Here is an 18120-nt window from a genome sequence, read left to right as displayed (position 1 = left end):
ACACGAAATAACCAGAACATAGTATGTGGACAAAAAGGGCCATAATGTAGGGCAGAAATTTGTTTCGTAGGAGAAGAATTGTGTCATTGATTGGGACATTTGTGAAAAGGGCAGAGACGTCAAAATTGACTAATTAGTCATCTTTGTCGAGTGTTATGTTTTTAATTTTGTTTATAAAGCGTTGTGTGTTCTTTATGTAGGAGGGGGGGGAATGACCTACCAACTCCTTGAGTGTTGACGCTAATTTCTTCCTTCTACATTTGGCATTTCGAAGCGGCACATTTTGTTTGTGTACTTTTGGGACACCATATATTCTGGGAGAGCGGGCGTAATGGGGGATAAGTTTTTTAACTGTGTCTGATGGCCATGAAGTGATGGACTTAAGTAATTTCTGTTTTATTCTTTATCCTGTTTGTTGGGTTATAGTCGGAGACTAGTTGATTCATCTGATGGATGGATGTTGCCCTGTCAAGGACGACAGTGGCATTGCCTTTATCCAATTTCGTTATAATTATGTCTTGATTAGCTTTCAATGACTTAATTGCTACTGTTTTTGTAAGATTGTTATGCATATGGTTTTCTTATTATTCAGAGCACTGCTGGTTTCTAATCATATTTTATCAGCTATTTTATTGGGTAGGGACCTAATACCTCTTTTTATGTGGTAAATAAAATCCGATTTATTGACCGTTTTAGGAGCTATTGCATAGTTAAGGCTTTTATCAAGTAGCGCAAGTTGGCCACCATTTAAGGTGTGGCTTGATAAGTTGATCACATCGTTCTTGCTTGCCGGTGGTTGGTCACTCCTTATCTCCCTTGTTTGTTGTTCACTGTTGGAGCTGTTTACTAGGGAGGAGATCTCAATGCCACCTTTAAACTCCTCGAGGATCCTCCTCTCCTCCCATTGGCACATCCTGGAGTTTATAGCATCCACTGCACCTGTAACTTACCGTACATCGGTGAAACAGGGCGTACAATCCCTGCTTCACCATTTTGGTGAAGCAGGCCTCTCAGATCATGCTCTCAACACCTTACACCAAATCGACTGGAAAAGTACCTGCTCTTTACACCATACAAAAACCTGGTATGAAAGAAAATTTAAGAAAGCCTGCGAAATCCTGATAAACCACCCAAATATCAACAATAATGGTGGCATGAAAATTCCAAGAATCTGGATGGCACATATTCAGCCCACCTAATATTTAGTATCCAGCATACTTCAGGACTCTAGCAACCTGCAGCTAGCATTGGGAACCCTTCCATACCAACTGGTTGGAATTTATATGTATAATCATGGTGTTAATATATATATAGATTTGTTGTTGCTCCCAATGTAAATTTACAACCAATAGATAATATTAATAATAGGACTCTAGCGTTGATGTAGTTTTTTTTTTTTTTTCAGCAGAGGTCAGGCCAATAATTGTTGTAACCATTGGTCAGTAACTTTAGCAAACCATGTAGATTGTAGTGCAGCTTGTTTCTCTGTATGTGCTCCAGATGATGATCTTGATATGAAGGTCAAAACGTCGAGTGTTCATTTTGGTTTATATTAAACTAAAGTTTTGCTCTAACACGGTAGTTGTCTCCATAATTTTCCAAAATGCAATATTACATAGTGGTGTAAAATGCACTGAAAATGCACAAGAATGGAATAACAAATTTGAGAATGAGGAGACTTGCCCTGCTGAAGACAAGCATGATATTAAAAATGAATTAACAAACAAAATTGCAAAATTAAAACAAATTGTTAGACAGTGATGTGAGAATTACAAAAAGGTGAAAGGCATTTAAAAAAATATAGGAAGGACAAAAAAGTTGAGCAACAAAATGAGAAAACAAAAAGAATGGAATCAGGTAAGATATTGTGTAACGAAAATCAGGCAAAGTTGATCATAAAAAGAAGGATATTATTTGGTATGGCAATTCCTTCATAAAACATGCCAGTGATGAAAATGTTATTACTTCAAGTTTTCCTAGTAAAGATGAAAAATATAACAAATGCAATCGTAAAACAGAAAAGTGATCATAGTTCTTGTGGGGACAAATGATTAACTAGCAATAAATTTAATATATGAGAGAGGATATTAAAGAATTGTTGAAAGAAGTGAGAATGAGAATGAGAATGAAAAGTGAGAAAGTGAAAATAGTTAGTATATTACAAAGATATGATAGAAACAAATTAAGAGGGGCTATGGTGGCAACAATTTGATGTGTAGGCTGTGTAGTAATAATGGATGTAATTGTTTGGATGAGCGGAGTTAGTTTGAGGGAAGAATTGATTTATATAAGAGGAATAGCATGCAACTGAATGTGTTTGGTATCAGGAGTCTGGAGAAATTATTTACTTATAGAAAATCTAACATGGAGAGTCAGGGGAAACTACATTATGATGGGAGGAATAGTGAGAATCTATGCATAAGAATGACCAAATTATGAATCTGTGTTAATGATATAAATGTGCACTGTAACAAAGGTGACTATGAGGAGAGGAGTATAATAAATCTAAAATATTCATCCAGTTTAGATTTATTAAATACATGAAGTGTGTGTCATAAGTAAGGCATTAGATATGAACAGAAATGTGCAAGTTGTTCAACTGAGCTATGTGCACACTACAGAGGTGAGTAAATAAAAAAGCCTGGAGACAACTTATTATGTATGCACACAAATGGCAAGAGTATCAGGAACAAAGGGGTGTTGCAATGGTGTAGTGGGACCTCAAATTGCATGCAGACATTAGTGAGACCTAACTCTCAAAGACAGATATAATAACCTGGTACTGAGTGTGAAGAATATTATATTTTTAGGAAGAATAGGCAAGATAGGAGAGGAGGAGGAGGAGGAGAGGGGGGGGAAGGTGCTAATGATATCGAATTAATAGAGTCCAGTTGGGGTAGAAAGCCATGAATTCAATATTAGTAACAATTTTCCATGTAGCAGCGAGTTTGAAGCTAGATAGTGTGAGGTAGAGTCTCAAATTATTAAATACACTGTGGGGTGCTGTTACAAACCAAATGGATCGGCTGCTGGTGACGACAAAATGCATTACCAAATAAACTGTTTGGGAGGTAAACAAGTAATCATCAATGTGACTTTAATTATTCAAATATCGATTGGGTAGAAGTGAAATCTCATGAAGAGAATGAAACTGAATTTACTGAGCTGTTGGGAGATAAATTCCTCAATCAGAATGCAACAGAAAGAACTCGAGATCAAAGTGAGTTAGACCAGATTATAGTGTTGGGGGGGGGGGGTTCAGTTAAAGAGAAGGCTGTTCTGTCCCTGGTTGGTGATAGAGATCAGTGCCAGCCTGTGAAGTTTTAAGTGGGGGTGCTGCCTATATAAAATTTTTAAAAAATCATTATTTTTTTCCTAATTAGTAACCAATTTATTAATAAATAAATCTGTAATTTATTTATTAATAAATTGGTTACTGATTACAAAAAAAAATAATTCTTTTTATATTATTTTGTATAGGCAGCACCCCCAATTAAAACTTCATGGGCCACCACTGGTTCTGACATAGGAATTTGGTAAGTATATTGATGTTCCACTCAGAAATAGTTATATACTGAACTATATGCATAAAATTATGACCAGCTAAGAAATACACTAGGTTCTGTTCCATGGTATCAGTTGCTAGATGGGGAGGATATCAGCAATGCAAAGCATTTAAAAATACAGGAATACCTTGATCATCGCGATTATTGTTACCACGAAAAATACCGCAATAATCGGGATAAATAATGCGTGTAAAATGGGTGATCACTGCCAAGGATTTTTCAAATCTATTAATTAAATTTTATATATGAAGTAAAAAAGGAAATGTGTTAAACGTGTTAAGTAAAACATGAAAGTTCATTTAGAAAAACAAGATTATTCTTTAATCTTTATTTATATATATAAGGAATACATACAGTACATACAATTATTCTTTCTTGGATAAAAATTGGTGTAGAGTTGTCTGGTGGAATTTTTTCTTTCTTTTTTCTTCGTATAAAAGTCGGTAGCAACGGATGGAATTTTCAATTTCCTGATGAACTTTCATTGATCGCTCGAGTTAGGATTGGCATTCAAGATTTTTTCTTTAAAATTTTCTTTGAGGGTAAATTCCTTTGGTGCCACATCAATTTATTCTTCATTATCATCGATTTGAGCATCGTAAGCACGCTCTCTCTCGGGGTTAATTAGGTCTTCATCATCCAGCTCCTTATCATGTGACCGAAGCAGGTCCTGAAACATCATCTTTTTCAATTTCTTTTAGTCCTAGATCGAAGCCAAGCTTAGTTATGTCATTGATAACAAGGGTTACTTCATTTTCAAATCCTTTAAAATTATTTGCACAATGAGGAATAATCTTTTGCCATGCCGCTCTCAGGTTGCTAGACGTTACTTCACTCCATGCTTCCTTGACATTCTCAATGCAATTTTTGATATTAAATGCCTTCCAGAATTCTGTCAAAGTCATAGCTTCATCTCCTGTAGTCTTTTCTATTGCTTGTGAAAAAGTTCTTCGTAGGTAATATGCCTTAAAGGATGCGATTATACCTTGATCCATTGGCTGGATGATGTAAGTGGTATTAGGTGGTAAATAAATAACTTTTAGATTTTTGCACAAATCATTCAGTGCTGTTGGATAACTAGGTACATGACAAAATAGTTTTTGTCATCCAAGCTTTTCTATTGAATCTCCAATGAACAGGGAGAAAATTTTTATCTAAACTTCTAAGCGGGCAAGGATTTTTGAATGATAAATAAAGAGAGGCTTCATCTTGTAATCACCAGAAGCATTGTCACATAGTAAAAGTGTTACACACTCCTTTGAAACCTTGTAGCCAGGCTGTGATTTTTCATTTTTTGATAAAAATGTTTTAGCAGGCATTTTTTTCCATAATAAGCCTGTTTCATCAGCATTAAATATCTGATCATCAGTATAATATCCTTCTTCAAAGATCTGTTGCAATTCACCAGGAAAACTAGCTGCTGCTTTTTCATCAGCACTTGCAATTTCACTTTGTACACGAACACTATGAATGCTCGATCGCTTTTTGAACCGATCAAACCACCCTGAACTTGCAGAGAAAGTTTCTTCCACTACTGATGCCGAATCATTTTCGCTTTCTAATTGTTTTCTTTTTAAAGTTTCAAACAAATTCAATGCTTTTGTTTTTATAGTCATTTGGCTAAGAGGAATTCTCTTTTGGTTACAATCTTCTATCCATACTGACAATAGCATTTCCATTTCAATCATATGTTTATAGTAATTTGGGACCCAGACGAGGTCGATGCACTTTGTCCTAGTTGCTTATAGTTTGCAGTGATGTCATAGCTAAAATGGTCTAAAATATGGCAAACAGTTGATTCATTTAGACCGTACCCTCTTGCAATTTTGGCTTTGGTTATGCCTGCTTCATACTTATTTATCATATGCAACTTATCTTCTAAGCTGATCACTCTACGTTTCTTCTTGATAGCTGTAGACTTGATATCATCCTTGTTTCTTTTAGCATTCATTGTAGGGGTAAATAAGAAGAGAAATAAATATCCACATGTACTTCAGGCAAAGGCGGACAGTTGCTGGTGAGTGGCAAGTAGGTGCTGTCGGATAAAAACGAAGCGCTACAAGAGAGCGATACCTGGAGAGTGGCGACTCAAACTGGTTGCATTATGTAGTGGGCTACATCTCACGGCTATGATAATTTGAATTTGGAGCATAATAATTGGAATTTTTGTATCAAATTATAAACCACGATAAATCGAGAATCGTGATAATCGAAACTGCGATAATCGAGGTATTCCTGTAGTTAAATCATGCAATACTGGAATGAGTCTCTACAGTTTGAAGAATAAATATGGTATGAGTGAAATGGATGGGAAATTTTATTAAGCAAGAGATTCTTAAGAAAAAGATGTGGAAAAAATGTGCATAAGAACAATAACAGTTATGAAAATTATAAGGCACAGGCCAGAAGAGTTATAAGAATTGAATGGAAAGCTAAGTCTGAATATTAAAGAAATTGGCTCTGCAAGTTAAAAACAACCCAGAAGAATTCTATCGTATAACTCTGCCGAATGCAGATAGTATGCGAGTGACAGATGTAGAAGAAACTGTTTAATCAATAAGTACCCATTCTGCTAAAAGCTATCAACAAGGAGTGTACACAACACTGAGCTCAATGCCACCTGTTCAATGGATGAAGAAATCTCAGATGTATAAGGAAATTCCAGAGCTGTTACACAATTCAGGTGTATGAGGAGGAGGAGGACATATGAGATATCTAACAAACTGAATAAGAATTCAGCAATGATAGTTGATGGAATATCAGCACAGATACTTAAAGTGGATACATCTGAACTCGCTGTGCCTTTGACCAGACTGAATAATTAGTATTCAAACAGGAAAGATTCTACAGGACTGGAAAGAATGTATGATAATTCCACAGCAAAGATAATGCAAAGACTATGTCCAACTATCAATATATTGGTATCTCTGGAGTAGTTGTGAAGATTTTGGAAAAGTTGGTAACAGTTTGCATATAGAAATGGGTTGACGGTGAATCTATACCTTGCAAAAAAGAGCACAGGTATACTAAGGGAAAGTCGTGTTTGAGCAATTGCTCACATTTCGTAATAATGTTATGTTTAAGTTAGATAAGGAGAATTGACCGAAGGGGCTGATGGTTGAGTTGGAGGATATTGGATTGGATCATAAACTATAAACTTGAATAAAAGATAGCTGACTGACCATTATCAAAAATGTAGTGTGTGTATGTGTGTGGGGGGGGAGCAACATTTAAGATGAGTAGTAAGGTTCTACATGATCAATTCTTGGTCCTTTGTTATTCAATCTTTATATTAATAATACTAAGAAAGGCTATTTGATATGCGACATTATAGTTGTCTGCTGAAGATTATGATGCAAAAATAGGCAGGATAATGCAAAATGTGATAGACATGCAACACTTTTATTTTTTTTAATATGGCTCCCACCCACGATTTATTTGTAAACCTATAGTTTGTACTGTGCGTGGACTAAGGATTTGTTTTCTATTTTTATTGATTGTATATTTTTTGTATATATTTTTATTTTTAGTTATAAATTAGATATATAAAATATAAAAATTTTTATACATAACACATGCATACAAAAAATACATACATACTTGTGGAATAGTAAGCATGTGAAAATAGCTATCAGTTCAACATTAATAAATGCAAAGTTATGCACTCTAGTGTAATGAGATATCCTATGCTGTATTATATTGGTAGATGCTAGAACAAACTGATCAAGCCAGGATTATTGGCGCTTTAGTATAAACATTTTCATTGTGAAGAATGTATGGAGACAATATGCAAAATATTTCAAAACCTGGTTTGAAAGAAAGTTCAAGAAAGCTTGTGAGATGCTGAAACATCATCTAAATCTCAATACAGTATATAGCATCTAGAACATGATGGCAGGACCCCAACATAAGAAAATCAATATAAGAAGACTGTAGAGATGTGTTTAATGTAGTTCCACTATAAAACTTTTTTATTTTTATTTTTTTATCATTGGTATATTATTATATGTATAAAAATTATTTTATTTTCTTAATTAATTTATATTTATGTATAATTTTTTTATTTATTATTATTGTGTTTTTTCTTTTCACCAGAGGTCAGGGTAAAATAATTAATAAAGCATGTAGATTTATCTCACTTTTGTGTAGTGTCATGTAGCTTGTGCCCTGTGCATATGTATGTTTTTCTGATGATGACCTCAATACAGAGGTCGAAACGTCGAGTGCTATTTTCATAATTATAAGTAAAATAATTACTCTAACATGTGTGGTGTCTCCAAAAATTCTTCACAATGAATGCTGACACCATGTAACCTTGAAAGAAAGGATTAGTAGATACAAAGTTAAAGTTAAAGAACCATATAGCAAAAATTGCAAACACAACTAAGAAGATAACTACAATGTTGAAGTGAACATAGCATAATGATAAGGAAGTAATTTTTGCTTCTTTACAAGGCTTTCATATGACCTCATCTGGACTACTCGTGGGTTTGGTCTCCTAGTTTCCAACATGATGTAGTGGAAAGAGAGAATGTGTGTGTGTGTGTGTGTGTGTGTGTGTGTGTGTGTGTGTGTGTGTGTGCGCGCGCGCAAAGAAGGGTGTTTAAGATGATATTGTGACTGCAGAATGTAGATTATGAGGACAGAGTGAGAATTTGCGGAACTGCAAATACTAGTGAATAGAAGAAAGATGGAGTAATATGAAAGTTATCTACAAAATTCTGTAAGGATTAAAAATCTCCATAAAATTAAAATCCCCAAGTAGATGGAATTTTTAATTTTATGGAGGGTGAGAGGAGAACATCCATGGTAATTGAGAATTAATGCAGTCAAGAAAGAGATGAGAACTAAATTTTTTTTCTTTCATAAAATGGTGTGTGATTGGAATGAATTACCTTTGAAGGTGGCAAGTGCAAGTAGTGTAAAATAATTTAAGAAGATGTATGACAAGCTGGAGGTATTAATACGTGCCTCCCTTGATGAATCACTGATCTCCTGGAAATCTCTATTAACAATAATAATAATATTATTATTATTATTACTCTAGGCCTATGACGAACATCATTTCTTTACTTTTCAACTTAAAGATTGAAAATGGATTGGGCTAAGACTCTTTTCATAATGTAAGATATCCAAAGTAAAATGTGCTGTGCTATGCATTATGGGATACTGAAGCAATTTCATGTGAAATCTACATACTAGGATCCTATTGTTTACTCATAGTTGGGTAAAGGATTAAAACAAGAATACAATTTGTCCATTATAATTTACTTTCTAACCAAGTGAAAAAAACTTGTTGTAACATGATAACCAGTACTGAAGACTGCAGGACTGATCACTGTCTTAAACGTTCCACCAGGGGGGCCATCAAGATTGCAGAAGGGATTGAGATGCCAACCCTGAAGACAGAGACTTAATGTTGATGCACATAAAATATCTCCAATTTCAACAATATCTCAACAAAAAACTGTCCATTAACCATCCAAAGAATGGTGAATAGTATTAGTTGGCTTATATGGAATGCAGACTTATTGCAAAATAAGTCTGCATTCCAGTTACCTGTGAAAGAATTATTGGCTGCCAATCTAAAAAATACCAAGACTGGTGTTAATTAAAAGAGTGCTTAAGGTTCAAAGCTGTATAACTGAGAGGAGACCTCCACATAGCCTTTAAAGGAATGCAGAGAACCGACCAGGGCTTCTGACCTAACGTCCAATCCTCACCTTCTCGTGGTGCACCCTGTTGGGTATCTACTTTGATACTGAACGAACGAGGATGGGCTGGCAATTTAGGATTTAGCCGACCAAATTGTATTCTTATTGGTTAAACCAAAATAAAAAATGATGGTGCAACATGACAAAATTTCATGCCAGCTGGGGCGTCGCCCGGTTAAACAAGGCCCCTGTTGTTTTCGCAACGGAACCAGGGCGAACAGCGAAAAGTCAGCTACTGGAACAAATCTGAAAACAAACCCCAACTCAACATCACCAGAGTTAAAGATCGGTACTATCAACATAAGAAGCCTGAATGGCAAAGAAATGGAGCTAGCTGAGGAATTAGACAAGTACCAGATCGACATAATAGGGGTGACTGAAACAAAAAAGACAAAAACTGGTGAGATCTTTCTGAGCAATAAATACAAAATGTTATATTCAGGCCCACATTACTCTACTTGAGACTGCCTGCCATTCAAGAAGGAGTAGCCATATTATTCAACACAAAATACGAGGCTAATCTTCTTGAATGGCAGGCAGTCTCAAGTAGAGTAATGTGGGCAAATATGAGAATGGGGAACTGGACAATGAGACTTATTTGTGCCTATGGTCGTACAGAAGGTTCTACTAAGGTAGAACCTTCTGTACGAGGAGGAAGTGGAGGAATTTTTTGAGGCTTTAGAAAAAGCAACTAACACAATGAAAAAGGAAAAGTTGGTCCTTGTTGGGGATCTAAATAGCAGAGTAGGAAATGATTGTGAGACATACAAAAATATTTTGGGAAAATTTGGAGAAAAGAGCAAAGCTAATAATAATGGCAAATATCTGTTGGATTTCTGCTCAGGACATGGACTGGTTATTACTAGCACCATGTTCCAACATAAAAATGTGCACAAATTCACATGGAGAGAAGAGGCTAGGAATAAGAAAAGTCTCATTGACTATGTTATTGTTGATAGTGATGTTTTCTCCCTGGTGCAGGACACCAGAGTGTACAGAGGATTTGAAATTGGAAGTGATCACTATTTAGTCTTGAGCAGGATAAAATTGAATTTCATATTGAAAAGAATAACATGTAAGAAAGTTTTAAAGCGAATAAAAGTTGAGCAGCTCTCAGATGTGAACTGTAGACTAAAATACAAAAAGATTATTGAAAAGAAAATGAAAGAGTTTGAGAACAGGAATCAAACCTTGGAGATTCAGTGGCAAACTCTGAAGAAAACATTGATTGATTCTGCCAGAGAGGCATGTGGTGAGGTTGTGTGCAAGGATAAAAAAATCAGAACTCCATGGTGGACACCGGAAGTTAAAGAGGCAGTGAAGGAAAAGAAGAAAGCATATCAAAAGTTCCTGGCAAATAAGTCAGCTTTTACTCTTACAGAATACAGAGACAAATGTAAGAAAGCTAAACAGTGTGTAAAACTAGCTAAACAAAAGTCATGGGAAGACTTTGGCAAGAATATAGAAAATAAATATCAAGAAGGTGGCAAAATATTCTGGAGGTTGTTGAAGAAGCTTAGGAATGGAGGAAAGAGTGCTGTAAAAGGAATTAGAGATGATAAAGGTGACATGAAAACTGGAGAAAAAGATATCCTTGAAGTACGGAGTAATTACTTTGAAAAACTGCTAAATGAAAGAAGCAGTGATGACAGCACAGTGATAAAAAACACTGACTAGGCATGCAGTCAGGAATACATATCCATACTTGAAGTAGAAAAAGCCATCAAAGGCTTGAAATGTGGAAAGGCAGCAGGAGTAGATGATATTCGACCAGAAATGCTGAAGTATGGTGGTATAAGAGTCTTACAGTGGCTGCACTGCATAGTTCAGAAAGCCTGGACAGGGACGAATTCCCGATGATTGGAGTAGAGCTCTCATAGTACCCATATATAAAAAGGGAAATAAAACTGAATGTGAGAATTACAGAGGTATTTCCCTACTGAGTGTTCCTGGCAAGATCTATGCAAGTATACTTGAGAAACGGTTGAGAAGAATTGTGGAAGAAAAGCTTGGTGAAGAACAAGCTGGATTCAGGCCAAATAGAGGCTGTCAGGATCAGATCTTCACTTTACGACAAATAGTCGAGAAAGCATGGAAATATAACAAAGATCTGTATTTAAGTTTTGTCGATTTGGAAAAGGCATATGACAAGGTGCCAAGAGAGAAGCTATTCAATACGCTGCAGTTATATGGTGTCAATGGGGCATTATATCATACTTAGTTTTTATTTGAGTTGTAAATCAGCAGTTAGAATTGAAGGAAGTACAGGAAGATGGTTTAATGTTAAATCTAGTGTGAGACAAGGATGTACATTATCCTCTCTGTTATTCGTTATCTATATGGATCACATTATGAAGGAATGTGGTATTAAACCTGATATCAAAATTGGAGATGTTAATGTCAGCTCTTTGCTTTATGTGGATGATGTTATACTTCTAAATAAATCCGCTACAAGTCTGCAAGATTCTCTGACTATATTGAATAGCTGTTGTAATAGATATGGTATGAAGGTCAGCAATAAAAAGACAAAGACAATGAAAATAGGCAGAATCATTGAAAATGTAAACTGTGTTGTGAATGGAGAACCTGTGAAACAAGTAAAACATTTCAGCTACTTAGGCACGATTTTTACTGAAGATGGTAAATTAAATATAGAAATTCTCGTAGACAGGCTTATACGTTGGTTATGCATTATTAAAACACTTAAGGAATTGAACAACGTAGTTAAGGATATAAATTAAATTATACTTTAATAAATATTTTCCGATATTTCGGCAATGTCACGTTGCCATCTTCTAAAGGAACTTACAAAAAAAGCACGTGCACGTAGGCACCACAAACATAGTAACTGGGAATGAAGAGATGAAGCTATTGTTCTCCTAAAAGTCCTGATGGTGCCCTCTAGCAGGCTAAGTAGGTGTTCTTGGCTGTTGAGCTGAAGGTGTGCTGATGTAAGCCTCCCAAATTTGGGGCAGTCGCATACAACCAAATTTGTTGAGGTTTGGATAATTTCTTAGGGCTGAGGCTGATTCCATAAATTTATGGATTTATGGACATATTTATGGAATCAACCTCAGCCCTAAGAAATTCTCCAAACCTCAACAAATTTGGTTGTATGTGATTGCCCCAAATTTGGGAGGCTTACATCAGCAGACCTTCAGCCCAATGGCCAAGAACACCTACTTAGCCCGCTAGAGGGCACCATCAGGACTTTTAGCAGAACAATAGCTTCATCTCTTCATTCCCAGTTACTGTGTTTGTGGTGCCTACGTGCACGTGCTTTTTTTGTAAGTTCCTTTAGAAGATGGCAATGTGACATTGCCGAAATATCGGAAAATATTTATTAAAGTATAATTTAATTTATATCCTTAACTACGTTGTTCAATTCCTTAAGTGTTTTAATAATAAATATAGAAATAGACAACAGAATCAGCAAAGCTGGTATGGTGGGAAGTCAATTGAATAAATTCATATGGAATAAGAAAGAAATTAGTCGGAACACTAAATTAGCTGTATACAAGACAGTGTTCAAACCAGTTTTAACTTATGGATCTGAGAGCTAGGTCAGAAGTAAAACACTTGACCAAAGACTAGAGACCGCAGATATGAGAGTCCTGAGAAAAATTAGAGGCGTGAACAGTTGGCATCAATGGCAATATCATATTAAAAATGAGGATATTAGGAAAGAACTTGACATTGTCAGCATCCAGGAATGCGTTAGCAGAGCTAATCTCAGGTGGTATGGTCACTTAAATAGAATGGGAGAGGAAAGATTAGCAAAACAAGTGTTCTCTGCCAGGTTGGCAGGAAAACGACCCAGAGGAAGACCAAGATATAGGTGGATTGATACGGTACAAAGTGCCTTAGACGATAGAAATATAAGATCTGATAATGTTGGAGTCTTGACAAGTAACAGACTGATTTGGAGGAAAATTGTAGATAGGAAATTAGTAATGATGTAATTTTTTCATGTAGTACTGTCATATCCTGTACACCCCTTGAGGGTACATGGCAGGAATTTGATGATGATGATCTTTTTATTCATGTAATTTTATTCATGTAAAACTGCTCTAAGTCAAAGTTCATAAAGGTTTATGGAAGGCTTACTGGAGGCTAAAACAGCACCTGTACATATTATAATTTAGCTCTTGTTGGTAGCTAAAGTTGTATTGTATGGTACACTTACATGAAGTTCATCTAAGTTGAATTCTCCATATTCTCTTCTACTTCCTTTACCATTTGTTAATATACCACATCCACTCATCATGACAGTTCCTGAAACAAAAAGAGAATAAAATGTCTTCATAGCTATAAAAGAATTAAAAATAATAAGTATTTATTTAACCCTTAATTGAAATGCACATCTGACTGTTACTTTAATTAAAATTATTATTAAACTAGGTCAATTCCAGTTTTACAACATTTTGGCATAGCAGCTGTATCCCACTTGTAGATGTGCTATTGTTAGAAATAATAAACTAGCTTTCTCCCAGTGTATGTTTCTAGTTTATTCACTAATCATTTTTTAATTCTAATTAAAAAATGTAAATAAAATTCTAATTTATTTACAATTCTTCTCGGTGACAGGGTAAGCCTGTTACTGAGGGGAACAATGCTGAGTTTTTGGAGTTTGACCTGTACTTGAACATTCAATAAAGGTCAAACCGGTCTTGGTAGTGGCCCTTCTTTTAATGCATAGCATTATACATGTCCGCAAGGAGATGTGCTTTGCATTATGGGAGATACTAAGACAAGCAGTGATGAGAGAGCTTGGTCCACCTTTACCACAAGTTGCCTCAAAGTGCAAACTTTATTTGCTTACACTTGGATAAAAGATTAAACTAAATTTATTACACTATAACCAAGTGGGAAAAAACTTCCAAGATATGACCGCTGCTTTTGACTGTGTTTGGATCAAAAATTAATACAAATAGCACATAAGATCGGAATGAGAGGAAATGCCTTAATCTGGATCACTGACTTCGTGAGAGGAAGAAAGATCAAGGTTAGAATCAATGCAGTAATATCCAAAGAGCGGAGAACCTGGGCTGGTGTTCCCCAGGGCTCAGTACTCAGTCTCTTACTATTCCTTTACTATAATGCTCATCCATACCTCACAGAAGACACAAATATAGTTTGTTATGCAGATGATATAGCCGTCTGGCACACTAGTGACAAAATTAAAGAATCGGAAGACATTCTAAACAAATCCATGAGAGGATTAGAAAAATGGTCAGATGAACTTAAACTCAAAATCAACCCAGATAAAACAAAACTAATTAACTTTTGTACAGAAAGGAAAAAAAGACATTCGTACAATCTCAACATTATGATCAACAACAGGCTAATTGAAATAGTCAAAAATCCAAAATACCTTGGTATTACACTTGATGAAGAATTACATTTTGCTCGACACATTTCTGACACTTCCAACAGGGCTCTCAAAAAAACTAAATATAAAAGGCTTTGCAGAACAAACTGGGGCACAAAACCAAAAATTCTCAAAACTACTTACACTACATTACACTAATAAGGCCAATAATGGAATATGCATACCTATCTGGTCACTTTCTGCTTCATCAGTAAAGGAAAAATTAGATGAAGTAGAAGCAAAAGCACCCAAGATTATCATTGGTGCAGTCTCATCCACTAACAACATCAGAGCCCAACAGGAACATGGGCTTAACCAGCTGGAGGGCAGATGGAAATTTTCCACCATAAAATTCATTAATAATATCAGAAGCTACCAAAGCGAGCATATCTTCCTAAAAACTTATAAACATTGGAATCAAATATGCAGACTTAACAGATCATCAACTTTACAATATGATGACACTATCAGGAAAGAAATAGGTCTTGATTATCTAAATGCCCACATAAGCAGAGAATCTCTATTTTCCAAACCTTTACTTTCAAATACCTCCATAAATCTAAACCTTACCAAACCCTGTACAAAAAACAAATCAAAAGAAACACCTCAAGAAAAAAGCCTAAATACTATCAACCTTCTTTCATCCTCCAAACAAGTTACTTCTTATACCAGTGGATCGTCAGACACCAATATGATTAATGGGGGCACTGGTGCTCTCCTTCTACTCCTGAAAATCAAAAAAACTTTCAATAAAAGTTGGATCTGGGAGAATTGCTTCCAATTTTACCAGTGAACTCTATTCAGTAAATAAAGCACTCAAAGCATACTTAAAATTATCATCATCTCAACAATCAGAGGGAATTACAGTTTACAGTGACTCAAGATCAGCTATGGAGGTAATCAAAAATGGCAATACCTAGCTCACCCAAGATATTCATAACCTCTTAAACCAACTAAAGTGTTTGGGAAAAAGTTGCATTTTACAATGGATTTCTGCTCATATAGACATTGATTATAATGAAGCAGTTGATAAATAGCAAAAGAGGTCAGAGAATTCAACCAAGAAACTGATATTATAACTCTTGCTGATGCAAATGCACTAGCAAAATCTAAACTAATTCCACACTAAAATCAGGGCTACAACACCAAATTCCCAAAATCAATGTTGACAGAAAGACCTCCACCACGATAGCAAGACTCTGAAAAGAACATCTTACAGGAACAAAGATCAATATGGATGGCATGAAAACATATAGAAACTACAATAACTACTCTAATATCGAACTGACACCCACTCACATTTTTACCTGTCTAGCAATCACAGCAGCCTTGCAAGCAATAGACCCTAATCCTGAACAACTCTATATGAACAAAATCATCAACATAGCCAAAGCATTAAAGAGCACATGGAATTATTATTATTACGGGCAACTCCAAGCAGTCCATAGACTCATCGAGGGACGCCCTAAACATTATGTCCAAAACAGGATCCAGAACAAGATTAAGCATCCACACGGTATCTATCATACTTTGCCTTGAACTCACTCACAGTCATCGCACCCACAACAGACATGGCAGCCACTCATTCACCACTCTCCAAGCAAAAAACCTAGTTCTAACACTTTCTAACCACACTCTTCCCCAGTTTCCATGGATGGCCACTAGTTCTCCCACCACCAAACCTGTTCTGAAAAATTTCCTCTGAATTAATCTTGTAAAAATCCTTCAGTAATTTGAATGTCTCAATCATATCACCTATGATTGAGACATTTCTGCAACTTAGATAATTTCTGCAACCCATAGATCTTCAACCTGTTCTCATAAGGTTCATTCCATAGACCAGCTATCATCTTGGTCACTCGCCTCTGGATTAGCTCTACCTCCTCCCCATCAAGAAGAAACCATGGCGCCCAGATCTGGGCACAGTAGTCAAGATGGGGTCTTATCAAGGCTTGATAAAGAGGAACAATAACTTGCTTGTCTCTGCTCGTCAAAGTATTCTTCAGTAAGCAAGTGATCTGATGAGCTGATTTAGCCACTTTTGCAATGTGCCCCGTAAACTTCAACTCCCTGTCCACCAAAACTCCCAAATCCCTGGTCTCGTCAATCTCCTGGAGTACAGTCCCACCAATGTGGTATACTGCTGCTATTCTTTTCACTGCAAAATGCATAACCTTATACTTTGCCACATTAAACTGGCATCCATTTTCCTTAGCCCAGTCTTCCAATCTATCCAAATCATCCTGCAAAATTTCGACATCTTGTGGATTCACTATTGCTCTACCCAACTTTGCATCATCAGCAAACAAATGAACAGTTCCTCTCAGATCCTTTCCTATATCGTTAATGAACAAATTAAACAGCAGTGGTCCAAGAACAGAACCCTGCGGCACACCACTAGTCACAGGCCTTCTTTTGGACCTACTCCTGATATCTCTTCATCAACCACCTTCCTATCCATCTCACCAACCCTATATCTATCCCCATCTGCCACAGTTTACTGATTAGAATTCTATGTGGTATCCTGTCAAAGGCCTTAGCAAGGTCCAGCAGTATCACTGTAAACCCATTATCCTTATCCAGTTCAGCCGTCACTGTGTTATAAAACGTGAGCAAGTTACTGAGGTATGATCTACCCTTCACAAAACCATGCTGTCCCCCCCCATACAGTATCCCATTATCATCTATCCATTCCTGTATTTTTCTCTTGACTACTTTCTCCAAAACCTTGACAACAACTCCAGATATGCTGATCGGTAATTAATTTGCAACAGAAGTCTTGGAGCCTCCTTTATGCAATGGAACTATTTTTCCCTCTTCCCCCACCCCAGGACTAACCTAGACCTGAGACTCAAATTAAACAAAATGGTCAAGGGCACTGACAATTCTTTTGCCGCTTCACGTAAGACTAGGAGTGCCACCTTTTGTAAGTCCAAAGAGGGACACACTTATCGAATATGAAAGTCTTCCTCTCCTCTAAATGTATAAAATGAAAAAGCCAAAGTTGAATATGTAATTCTAACCTTATAAAAAATTAAAAGATTGAATACATTGGTATCAGTATTAGTGATTTAATAATATTTCTATTTTAAATATATAAGTTGTTCCGCTTAGGTGTAATTCGGGATGCTGAAAATTTTCTTAAAATTCGGGATGTCCCGCTTAATTCGGGACAGGTGGGAACCCTATGTAAGACCCGAGCTGGTATACCATCCAATCCCACAGATGTATTCACATTAAGGTTTTGTAATATACTATTCACTCCATTTCATTCACCTCAATTCCTGTATAAGCTATTGGTTCCTTAATTCCTGCAATATCACCACCTGGATGATAGACTCTTGCAAAGTGCTCGCTCAGTAATTCCACTATTTCAATTGATTCAGTTACCTCCCTATCATCGCCATTCCTTAAAATCACTCTGCCATATACATTTTTTCTTTTACTTGCAGCATATCGAAAAAACTGT

At 36.1% G+C, this 18120-nt stretch overlaps 1 protein-coding gene across 3 annotated transcripts in view; it reads right to left on the bottom strand.

Moving 5' to 3' along the window:
• The window catches only part of Neurl4 (neuralized E3 ubiquitin protein ligase 4), a 646806-nt gene that overhangs the window by 531398 nt on the left and 97288 nt on the right, over positions 1-18120 (bottom strand). For all 3 annotated transcript variants that reach the window (XM_090397278.1, XM_090397280.1, XM_090397281.1), the window contains one exon: positions 13467-13555. In XM_090397278.1, coding sequence (XP_090253404.1) covers positions 13467-13555 — 89 coding nt within the window. The remainder of the gene's footprint in view (positions 1-13466; positions 13556-18120) is intronic.

This window comes from Typopeltis vanoorti, chromosome 8, assembly GCF_054136105.1.
Source record: "Typopeltis vanoorti isolate ZY-2024b chromosome 8, IOZ_Tvanoo_1.0, whole genome shotgun sequence".
NCBI lineage: Eukaryota > Metazoa > Arthropoda > Arachnida > Uropygi > Thelyphonidae > Typopeltis > Typopeltis vanoorti.
This window is presented reverse-complemented; position numbering and strand designations above follow the sequence as displayed.